The sequence below is a fragment of the Rhineura floridana genome, chromosome 4 (assembly GCF_030035675.1).
Source record: "Rhineura floridana isolate rRhiFlo1 chromosome 4, rRhiFlo1.hap2, whole genome shotgun sequence".
Lineage (NCBI taxonomy): Eukaryota > Metazoa > Chordata > Lepidosauria > Squamata > Rhineuridae > Rhineura > Rhineura floridana.
This window is the reverse complement of record NC_084483.1, coordinates 29289373-29301814: the sequence shown is the minus strand read 5'-3', so window position 1 is coordinate 29301814 and position 12442 is coordinate 29289373. Positions and strand designations below refer to the sequence as shown.

Below are 12442 nucleotides of genomic sequence, written 5' to 3'. Positions count from 1 at the left end.
AGTTACTATTAAAATAAGTAGTTACAAGATGGAGTCTTCGAAATCTTTATTCACGTTTTAGATACTGAACCATTTCAATATACACTATAGCTGCAGTTCTACAATTTATTCAAAAACTATGAAGTGCAGAATGTTTGAAAAACATAAACTGAAAATGTTGTAGAACTCTCTTCTTTCTCCCCAAGCCACACCTCTTCTGACCACCTACACAACAGTTTGAGAACCACTGAATCTGGGAACTCTTTAAGACTTTTTCATACACTAAAAGCACTCTGACGCTTTTTAGGTCCTACTCAAGCATATGCTTTAACATTGTTAACAGAGAATAGACAGCAGAACACAGACATTTTAAAACTAGTCCTAGCTATTATTGATGATTTGCAGACATGAGAAATGCAAGAACAGATTTAAACCTCACTTCTGAAAATGTTCTTCAATATGGAATAATAAAATACAGTCACATAATTTTAAATAGATAAGTTTAATGCTGCAAGTTTCCATGGAAGAAAATCAAGTGACTGCAATTGGGAACCTGAGAAATTTCTTGTTGGAGGGAATTTTGCTGTCCCCCCCCCACAAAAAAAGAAGTATTCTCATAGCCTCTCCCATAGACGTCAGAAGGAATCGTTGACTTCTGTGGGAGAAGAGGGCAGGTATTGGAGGAGCCCTGCAAGAGTGTTGTTGAAGAGACCATGAATCTGTATGCATGGCCTTCCTTTCTTCCAGTATTATTTCTCTGCATTTTGTTTTGTTCCTGTTGATTCTCCAGACACTTATCCATTCAATTTTGTTTCCCTGAATTTCATGCAAATTTGTGAAGAATCACATACAGGGATGAAGTCATCCGGGGTTGTGGGGAATCATAGACCCCTTGCTTTTGGGCGGGCAGGGTCCCAATGTATGAGCTAATCAACACAAAAGGGGAGTGTGTTAGCCACTGAGAAGGGCATTCTTACTTGGCTAACAACATGCTTCCTTGTCCTTTTGTGCTGACTGGAGCCAATCACAGTTAAAGGTGGTGAGTCAATTAGTGAGAAGCAGCTAATGCCCCCCTCCCATTTCATGCTGATTGGCTCCTAGGGTGAGAAGTGACCTTCATGGCCTTGGTCTCCCAAATCCTAGTCTTAAACTTGGTTTCATTTCAGAATCAAAATGTTTCTGGCAATGTTTAGCCCCCAGAGTGAGAGAGAGAGAGAGGGAGAGGGAGAGGGAGAAGGAGGGAGGTGCGGGTTGGGAGACTACACACACAGCAGTTTTATTCTGGTTCTATAATTCTGTAACTGCAGAAGAAAGGGTGAATCCTGGGGACATGCCTGTGAGGGGGCATGGTATAACTATCATGAAGGGACCCTGCACTTCTGAATTTGCTAATACAATACTGCCAAATACTAGCCACCCCAACAGAATACCGGTTAGTGGTGGTGGTGTGTGTGTTGAGCATGACAGAGGATCAGCGTCTTTGAACAGATAACATGGAGGAATAAATAATGGAGACAGGCAGAGCTCCACATCATCACCCACGTATACCTACAAACCAGATGATACAAGTTAGTTCAAACTTACCTCAAGCGACAGTACAATTGTGACAGAGGTACTAAAAATGTAACTATAACCTAGCAACTACCAAAGGAGCATGAAATATCAGATGGTATTCAATGCTAGTCCTACTCAGAAAAGACCCACTGAAGTCAATCGATGTAACTAAGGCTGCAATCCAATACATGTCTAATCAAAAGTAAGCTCAATTGGGTTCAATGGGACTTACTCCCAGGCAAGTGTGTATTGGATTACAGCCTAATTGAAGTTCATTTATTTTGGCAGATCTACTCTCAGTAGGGTTTAGTAGTTGAATACAACTCATCTTCTGGACTCTCCATAACAAATGAGTACGCTAGTGGTGTCATATTGGTGGCTGTGGTGGTGGGGAGGGATGGCTAGTATGTACACATCTTTTCAATCCTTGCACCTCACACAGAGAGATAAATTAACTGACAAAGTCGCCACCTTGTCCTATAAAAATCCATATCTACTGTATTAGGGACAAAGACATACATTCCATTCAGCTTTCATCAAGTTTAAGATTGATTTCCAGTGTATTTTTATTTATATTCACTAATAGGCAAAAAACCTTGCAGTTTAAGAACGTACCTATAGCCCACAGCTATTTCTATCAAACTTTAAAAAGCAGGGAAATTGGGCAGCTATAGCGAATGCACCAGGGGAGCAGCAGACCTGACCTCCTCTCTGAGATATTGTAGTGCCCTACAAATTTGTCAAAATGCAAACACAATTTGGGTTGGACTTTCACAGTCCAATCCACTTCCTGTGTAGCTTGGAAGAATTTGGTAACATGTGCCTCTGAGCATATGGGGAGTGGTAGCAACACCTGCCATCTCCAAAGATGGATAATTATATTTTTGTATGTTTGTTGGTGTTCTTCTTACTTTGCTTCTTCCCTGTGTTACTAATGTTTCTAGAAAATTTTTATTTTTCTCATTTTTCATCCTAGAAATCTGTGTCAAATTTATTTTTATTAATTTCATAGCCTTTTTATTGGTCAGTGCCATATGATGGTGAAGACAGCCTTTTGTGTTTCAAATTGGAGGTTATGTTCTATTTCTATTTTGGGTGCGTTAACAGTTGAATCTGAAACTGCAGTTTGATGTAAAATCAGATGGATTACAATATGTTGCTACTTCAGCCATAACTCTAGCTGTTGGAAAAAAGAGGATGCATGTTTTCAGCCTGCTGTGTTTAAACCACTTCATTTAAGGCAAGGTGGGCACGGTCAATTAAAAACATAGAGCACACCTAGCATTTTGCTAGAATATATTTCACCTCCCACTGTTTTATCTTGTGCAAATTGAGACACTCCTGATATCCACTGGAGAATATTCTACATCATAGTCAGTGCCATTATTCCACAATTATTTTTGGAGTTTTGATCATTTGCATGCTTTTTCAGTTCAGTGTGATTTACTCCTGTGCAATCACGCTTGGGATAGGTGAAACTGACCTAGGGGAGGGGCAGGAAGGGGAGGAGGAGGGCAGGAAGGGGAGGGGATTGGATGGGTAGGCACTGGGCAGAGGGGAAGCCCTTTCCTTTCTGAAAGGAAAACATTGTGAACAGTATCATTCTGTTTCAGGGTTTCCCCCACCTTTTTATTCTACAGCAGGCACATGTAGCCTCACACCCAAATTGAAACCAAAGCTGTTCCTGGCCACTTCCACACCAGACCTTGATTTTCCTTTAGATAGTCATGGCTCCTCCCAAAGAATCCTGGGAAGTGTAGTTAGTGAAGGGTGCTGAGAGTTGCTAGGAGACACCGTTTCCCTTACAGAGCTTTAGTCAGAGTGGCTGACTGTTAAACCACTCTGACCACTGGAGCTCTGTCAAGAGAATAGGAGTCTCCTCTCAGCACCCTTGACAAACTACACTTCCCAGGATTCTTTGGGGGAAGCCATGACTGTCTCAAGTGAAATCAAAGTCTGATGTGGGTGTGGCCCCAATTAGCCTAGCCAAGCCAAGCAGCTGTGAGTCTGGCTTTTAGAACGCTGACAGTTGGTTCTTACTGAGCATGGCCAACACTATCATTGGGTTCAAGCCAAAATTTCTTAAATTAATTAAAAATCAGCCAGGCATTTTTTAAATGTTTAAACTGCAAAAGATGAAGGTCAGAGTATGGGGCAAGATCAGTAATAGGATTACAGGTACTCTGTGAACATGGCTGATTTTTAATTAATTTCAACAGATTATGAGAACTCAGACAGAAAAAAGTTCAAAGGGGCTCTCAAGTTTTTTTCCTCTTTTTACACTTTGAACTCTCTATTCTCTCTGACTGTTTTATGTATCACCATGAAAATTTACAGAGTTCTTAAGCAAGCATTTCTGAGTTCAGGGACTATAGGTTTTGTAAGGTTTTGTTTTGAAATGAGCTTATGGGAAGCATCAGAATGGCATGGGGGGTATTTTCAATTTAACATTGTGGAATGTGAAAAATCCACGCTGGCTATAGTATACCGCCACTCTCGTGGCTGTATAATTTGTATTCTGCACTTTCTTCAAGAAGCTTTAGATAACAGGCATAGGATTTTCCTATTTCTATCTTTACAAAAACTCTGTGAGGTAGGCTAGCCCAAGAGACCCAATGAGCTTCATGGCTCAGTGGTCTCCCCAGTTCAAACTCAACACTTTATTTTCTATACCACCTCACACTTTCTATAAGCCTGAGGGTATAGGTTGTTATTGTTTCTTTCATTATCTTTTAGATGTACTTATTTTTACAAACTGTAGCCATTTTCAAACAAATCAGACACTGCAAAAACCTGTATGTGGCATAATAAACAAACAAACAAACTGGCCCCCACCCACCCCCAAGTCCTCAGGTATCCCATGTTAGAATGCAGGTAAGTTGGACTGGATGATTCTTTGTATTTTTGTGTACCATGTCTTCTTTTGTTCTTGTTGTATCTTAACAGGTCATTCCACAATCATGTGTACATAGAAGGAATATCTCTTTAATGTTCTATGTCTTATATGCTGAATAAAACAATACCAGTGTTCTGCAAAATCATCTGAGTATATGTATTCAATTTGTGCCTTCAGCTGCCTTGATTATTTTTTAATTAATGCTATTTACCAGGCTTTTTGTATCCAATGACAAATTATTAGCAGTTTTTCAATAATGAGCAGCCATAAGTAGAAAAGTAATTAGGTCTTTATATATTAAATCTTTTTATTCTTTCACATACAAAGTTAACAGTGCCAATTTAGGGTGAAAGGACACCAACTGTCTGATCATTGCTCCTATTTCTTTACGCACCTGATCCCAAAAATTATTAATCTTTTTACAATCCCACCAACATGTGGAAGAAGGCACCCAATTGTTTACAACCCCTCCAACATTAGGCACTGCCCTGTGGGTTTATTTATGGCATTTCAAGGAGTAGAATACCAATGATGAATCATTTGATTTTCCTTTGTTTTTGCAGAGACCAATCTGAACAGTTTCTTATCCCACATTTTTGCCAATCCCCCATTCAATTTGGCAGTCAAAGTCAGCTTCCCATTGTTTCAAGATTTCTAGGTTGTCTGTCTTGCTGACATATATTGTTTTATAGATCATAGAAACAAGTTTTTAGAAGTATATGTAGAATACTCTAAGGGCTGAAATGGTTTTGTGACTTGGGTGGTAATTGTCAAAAGAGAAGAGAAGTGTGTTACTTAGTGTATATGAAGCCAATTTGTGATTAGGTCCAAGTTTATCTTTAATTCGAGTTCCTGTACATGGGTTAAGTTCAAAATAGAGGTTCCTTGACTGAAACAGCCTGTTTCCATCCTTCAAATGTCATGCTCCCTATCTTTCTGATAAAATAAGGGATGGTGCTGATAGGGTATGATATATTGGAGGAATTAGTTTTTTAATCCAGTCAGTCCATAATTTTAGCATGTGCAAATGGGTTGCAGATGTTGTTCAGAACTATGGGTTGATATGCTAAAAAGGGGAGGGCTTTCAGTCTGTTTTTATTTGTTGTATCTAATTCCACACTTGCCCAGAGGCAGTGAGATGAATTCTGCATCTTTAGAATCGTGTCTCTTATGTGTGCAATATCATGATACCAACATAAATTGGAAAGTCTCAGCCCTCCTTTGTTTGATGTTTTGGAAAGGACTTTTGTTCTGAGTCTGGCTTTAACCTTGGTGAAAAAAAATTGTTCAGAAATGTCTACTATTTATATAGAAAATGTGGTTGTATTTGAATTGGCAAGACTTGACATAAGAAGAATTAAATTTGGGCAATATAGGTTGTTACTGTTTCTTTAAATATATTTTGTACAGCATCTAACAAGTTTAGCTGCTTAATAAATATTAAATATGATTATTACTATTAGTACTACTTCACTCAGCTGAAGACATAGAAGAGCTCACTACTGATATATTATCAAATACAGAACAGTCATACAAGAGGTGAATGCCTCTCTATCACTGTCACTTAAATGTGGCCCCTCTTATCATCTCTGTGTTTTATGATACTGGAACCGATTCTGCTGCCATTTATTTTAATGGCATGACTCCATGGAAACACACATCATCTCTTCAATGAGGGAATGTGTTTCTAAAAAGCCCATAAAGTGACACTCAAGGCTGATAAAATGCATGTCATTCAAGCTTGTGTAAAGCTGGGAGACAGAACTGAGTATATTCTAGCTTTTGTTATGTGCGAGTGATGGGCAGATACAATTAATTTCCCAGAGTGTGACCTCTAGCAACAGCAGAATTCTCCCTTCTTCCTCCCTTTCCCTCTTCCTTCTTCCTTCTCCCCTGCCCACTCCAGCCCTCCCTCCCCCTCGGTCAGTTTTACATATGCTAATCATTATTGCATGGGAGTAAAGCCTATTGAACTCAATAAGCATGCCAATGATCAGACCTGCCTTTCCCCTCCTTCCCCTCTCTTCCCCCTTCCTCATCCCTTCTTCCTCTCCTCCCCCTTTCCTTCTCCTTCCCTGCCCACTCCAGGCCTCCCTCCCCATAGTCAGTTTTACCTATCCTAAGCATGATTGTATGGAACCAAATCCCACTGAACTCAATAAACATGCAAATGATCAAACCTGCCCTCCCCCCTCCTGCCTGCTCCCCTCCCCCACCTCCCCTCCTCATCCCCTGTGGTCAGTTTCACCTATCCTAAGCAAGATTACAGGGAAGTAAATCCCACTGAACTCCATAAGCATGCAAATGATCAATCCATTCTCAGCAAACTTGCACAGGATCCCGTTTCTTACCTCCTGGATTAAAAAGCAGGGAAGTTCACTAATAGGCAAAAAACCTTGCGGTTTAAGAATGTACCTATAGCCCACAGATATTTCTATCAAACTTTAAAAAGCAGGGAAATTGGGCAGCTAGAGTGAATGCACCAGGGGAACAGGAGACCTGACCTCCTCTCTGAGATATTGGACTGCCCTACAAATTTGTCAAAATACAATGGCAATTTGGGCTGGTCTTTCACAGTCCAATCCACTTCCTGTGTAGCTTGGAAGAATTTGGTAACATGTGCCTCTGAGCACATGATGAGTGGTGGCAACACCTGCGGTCAGCCCAAATAACAGAAACCAGACATGTGCTGTGCTGATCTTGTTTTAGTAGGGTGGAAGCAACTCTGTGAACATGGCTGATTTTTAATTAATTTCAACAGATTATGAGAACTCTGAGAAAAAAGTCCAAAAGGAGTCTGGTTTTTCTCTCTCTTTTTACACTTTGAACTCTCGATTCTCTCTAACTGTTTTGTGTATCACCATGAAAAGTTAGTTCAGAACTGTATGTTTTGTAAGGTTTTGTTTTGAAATGAGCTCATGGGAAGCATCAGAATGGCATGTGAGGGTATTTTCGATTTAACATTGCGGAATGCAAAAAATCCATGCTGACTATAGTATACAGCCACAGTTGTGGCTATATAATATAGGCTAGAAAGAGTCAAATCACATGATAGTTCTGAATGTTTACTTCACACCAGTTCTTATTTTTATCGTCCCAAAGCAATGAGATTTTTTTGCAATGTTAATATATGTCTGCGAAGCTGCTGTTCCTTTGTAATGATCATATGTGACATTTTGTACAATTTAAAGCTGTTTTACACAGCAATAGAGTGGCTTCCTGCAGATGTGCAGGTAGTTAACCAGAAAAGGAAAAAACGTTCATCCCTTATTCCTCCCTAAAACTTTAGTAAGGTAGAAGAGTATCAGCTTATTAGCATCTGTCTCCTATCAGGGCCTCACCTCTGGTGATCTGTCTGCGCTGGATAAATTGGACATATCTATGTTTGGCAAGCCTTTCCCCCCACCCCCACCACCCCAGTAAGTCTTTTCCCCAGAGATGTTTTGATCTATGAAAAACAAAGGTGGGGATTTGGGTGTTTAATCTGTGAATCCATTTTGTAACTTATTCTCAGTTTGAAATTTAGAAAACAACCTGTGATCCCCCTCCCCTTCTTTGGCTACAATTGGCTATCTTTGTTTTAAGCACACAACTCTTCCAAAGCGTAAGCTATCTGAACAAGCACATTTAAAAAAAACATCCAACAGCTACTATGATATTTCCAGGGGCAAAAAGAGTTAGTTTGCACTGCAACAGGCTGATAAGACTGAGCATAGACAAGATAAAAGGCAATGCCATGCCAAATGCTATCAAGGATGACAAAGATCTGACCATCATTTAGCTACTGTGCAACATACTCTTCCTTCTGCAGCTGTAGATCATCCTAAAATGAGGAGATTGTTTTCTATTGGTGATGCCATCATTTAATGCAGGGTTTGCCAATCTGGCACCCGAAGGTGCCATATTGCCTACAAAGGCCTTCACTGGTGCCCTCGGGGCAGGGGTCTCAGACTCTGACCTTTCTTTTTTTTGTAAGTAGGTTTCTAGCCCTCCTAGAAAGAAAGTTATGAAGCAAAATCTGCAGGTGCCTTTCTAAGCAATTTCTGTGAAATGAGCCAGCCTGGCTGTTCTCACTTATCAGTATTTTTAGCCAATTAATAAAGTTGGAGTTGTGATTGACAAGTGAGTTGTTCAGACACCAGACAACAGGAATCCCTGGGACCCTAAAGAGCTGCTGTTTCCCCTCCCCTTTAGTGCACTTTTCCTGCTTCTGTCTTATTTTCTAGTAGTCCTTTGAATCTCTGTAGTTTGCCCTTTCTTTTTCTTAAGCAACCAGGATGCATCTTTCCTGTGGTGGGTTTGTCTGAGATCCGGTGGTCCCTAGAAGTTAGTTTCTGCAAATACTGCCACAGAATAAGCATGGGTGGATGTTAAAAAATCCCTCCTCTCCACAAAAGGCAAATGTGAAAGCTTTGCAAAGAGGCTTAGGCATGAAAGTTAAAGATCAAGCATTCCTTAACAATTCACTGTATAGTTACAGTACACTTCAACTGTGTGTGTGTGTAGATAGATAGGGGGGGCGCTAAAGGGCAGCCAGGTCGGGCCCTGGCCAAGGGCCCCTGGATAGGGTGGGGGAGGAGTAGTGCTCCTTTTCCGCAATCCTCAGCAGGGCAGCTGCTGCAGAATGCAGGGAGGGAGCTTGCAAGCCACCCACACATTCTCTGGCTCCACCTACCTGTCTCTCCTGTCTTTTGCAGCTGCACAGGCTGCATGCACAGGGCTGCCATTGACGTTTCCCAAAGGTGCTGATGCCCCTGCTGCAATCTTGGTTGATGGCAGGGATGTGTGCGCATAACATGCATGTGTACCATCAACCAAGATAGTGGCGGAGGCTTCAGCCCCTTAGGGAAACCTCGGCCGCCATCTTGGTTAATGGCAGCCCACTGCACACAGCCACAAAAGACAAGAGACAGGTAGGTGGGGCGCGCACATGCCTGTGCTGAAGCCCGGGGCAAGCTGGAGCCCAAGGGCCCCAGCATGTCTGGCGCCAGCCCAGGACAGACAGACAGACAGACAGACAGACCTCAGAAGTCTCTGTGTTTGGGGAAAAGCAGTGTCCTTGTGCCTTTAACAGCTCTATAGCATACAGAAATTCAACAGGTTAAGCTTTTTCTCATATGGAAAAGTTTCACTATGACTGCACTGCCTAATTTTGTGTTATGCCATACTCCAATGGCTGCCATTTTATAACTACCACCCACAACACTCTCCCAAAATTCAAAATGTGCCTACAGATACAAAAAAGTTGGGCACCAGTGATTTAATGTCAAGGAGGTCACTATTTCTCTCTTAGCATAACTTTCTACCTTATAAGGTTGTTGTGACAAGAATATATAAGTGCACGTATGCCACCTGTGACTCCCCAAAGGAAGGCCGGAATACAATTACCGATATATATAAACCAATAAATAAACATGAATCTGAATAAAATTGAAAATAGATTTGTTGCATTTGTAAAAGGGGCTGCAATTCAAGAGGCTGTGTTTCTGTACTCTCTTATGACTATTTATTTCTGCCTTGTGCTGTTCAGTTATGTGCAGGCCAAGCAAGGCTCCTGCAAATCTAATATGTAAGTTATCTGGCATGCATCAGTTGCAACCATTACTCACGGGCTGCTGGGAACCAACCAGCCTCTGATTACTTCTACCAAAACTGTAGTCAATTCCTTTCAACCATATCACCAATCTGCAGACTGGAATACGCTAATACACACACCCTATCTATACTTTGTGATTCACATTTCTAAATTTTTGTTGAACCCTTCAGTATTGTATATATTTAACTATCAGTTGCTATGGTTAAACCACCTAAAAACAAGGGTAAGTTACTAGGGTATTTTATAAAGAGACAACCTCTGAAAGATGTTTCCTGTTGTGCCATATTTTACTTTCTCTGAACCATCAGATGCATTTTTGTCTTTTGTGTCACGAGTCCTGCGGCACCTTTGGGCCCAGACCTGGGATGGCAGGTTCTGGAGGAAGACGGAGGAAGTTGAGAAGGAATAGGACTGGAGCAGGGTCTGGTGGGCGGGGCCTCTTGAACCAGGCTGTCTTTGATGGTACAGTATAGCAGGAGTCCCGTCTCACACCTCCCCTCCAGCAGAGGAGAAAGCATTGGCAGAGTCTGAGGAGGGAGAGGATCTGCAGGCTAGGGTGGCTGGACAAGATCTGGAGGGGGAGGCAGGCCCAGCCTTGTCTTCCAGAACCAGGCACTGCCTCCAAAGAAAGGAAGAGATGTGCCCACTTAGATGCAGTGCATGCCTGCACACAACTAGGAATTCTCATAAGCAAGCATGGCGTACCTTGAATTTAAAGTTTGGCAGGTGGGTGTGGGAATTTTGTTGGAACAGCTTCGCAGCTCCCTTCCTGTCTTAACTCCTTGTTCTTCATCTTGGACTCCTGAACCTGGGCCCATGCTGCTAGACTGGATTCCCCCACCATTAAACCAGAACTATCACTAGAAGCTAAAATGATGAAACTGAGGTTATCATACTTTGGACACATAATGAGAAGACCTGATTCACTAGAAAAGACAATAATGCTGGGAAAAACAGAAGAAAGTAGAAAAAGAGGAAGGCCAAACAAGAGATGGATTGATTCCATAAAGGAAGCCACAGACCTGAACTTACAAGATCTGAACAGGGTGGTTCATGACAGATGCTCTTGGAGGTCACTGATTCATAGGGTCACCATAAGTCGTAGTCAACTTGGAGGCACATAACAACCATCCCATTGCCTTGTAAGAGTGCTGGGACAGGACTAGCTCTTTGCCAGTAACTGAGTCTGTACAGTTACTCTGCTTAAATAAAGATCTCTTCCTTATTTCCAAGTAAGAGCCTTTGCTGTCGTGTTTTGGGCAGGAGCCAGGAAGGCATCTATACATGCTACAATCATAGCTAAAATTTCACTTTTGCATATTTTTAGACAGTTACAGCATCAACTACAACTCTAACAAAGTCCTATAGTGAAAAAAGTATGTATCAATGAAATTTAAACTCACTTAAAAATGAAGAGTATGTTTGCCTGTCTCTTGTACTGGATTCAGACATCACTGATCTGCCCCCACCCCAAATTCTTCTCAGAGGTATAAAATTGCATTCATAACTGTGAAGCTGAATTTGTAATTGAAATTTTTATAAACATGTTCATAAAAACCAGCCTTGTTCAGGGACCGGGCACATGAGTAGAACAGAAGAAAATGTGTATTATAAGCAACCAGCAAAGAAGAAAATAACCCAAACTACTAGTATACTTACCAAGGCATAAGTTGGCCAATTTTAGTCTGTTTGGTTTTATTAATAAGATAGCATGCAACAGGATCTGCAGCCGCTCCCCATGCTTTGCCAAGGAATAGCACCAAAGAGACATGGAATGGAGTAATCTGAAAAACCAAAAAAAAGGACAGCTACTTTAAGTAAGGCATAATCATCAAAAGAATTAAACAGCACAAAATATCTCCCCAAAATATATATTTCAGTGCATTATAAAAGCAAAATGTTTCAGCTTCTGCCTTCATTAGCTATGTTAGTTAGTAAAATAAAAAACCTCAGTTTTGTTCATCACAATTAAGTGTATATATTTTTAGACAATTAATGGAATCCTTATAGGGATCCAGAGCAAGCTTAGGTGAAGTTCTGTTTGTTGCTTTCAACCCTGTCTCAGTGCATGATATAAAATGTGGTAAGAATTTTTATTATTGTGTTGTTTTGCCAGAGATTTCATTTGTGTTACTGCTAGTTAATTTTATGGTATGTTTCGCATCATTTTACTTGCTTGAAAGCTTGAAGAAAGGTGAGATAGAAGATTAAATAAATAAGGACACAACACCACATGTTGGTCGCTATTCCGCATCAAATAGAGAACTCTCTATCAGTAGTGAGGAACAGCAACTAGCACTACGTTTACAGTTTAAATGAAATAGTTGATCTGACCCAGCTTTGCCCATCTGGATACTCAGTGCAACACCAGCACAGGCCGCAGGGATGAGAAGGGGTAGGAGTTTCTGTGGTCTACA

General features: G+C 41.1%; 1 protein-coding gene across 3 annotated transcripts in view; it reads right to left on the bottom strand.

Moving 5' to 3' along the window:
- Nucleotides 1-12442, bottom strand: part of MFSD2B (MFSD2 lysolipid transporter B, sphingolipid) — a 78687-nt gene that overhangs the window by 45569 nt on the left and 20676 nt on the right. For all 3 annotated transcript variants that reach the window (XM_061622713.1, XM_061622712.1, XM_061622714.1), the window contains exon 3: nt 11685-11809. In XM_061622713.1, the coding sequence (XP_061478697.1) occupies nt 11685-11809 (125 nt within the window). The remainder of the gene's footprint in view (nt 1-11684; nt 11810-12442) is intronic.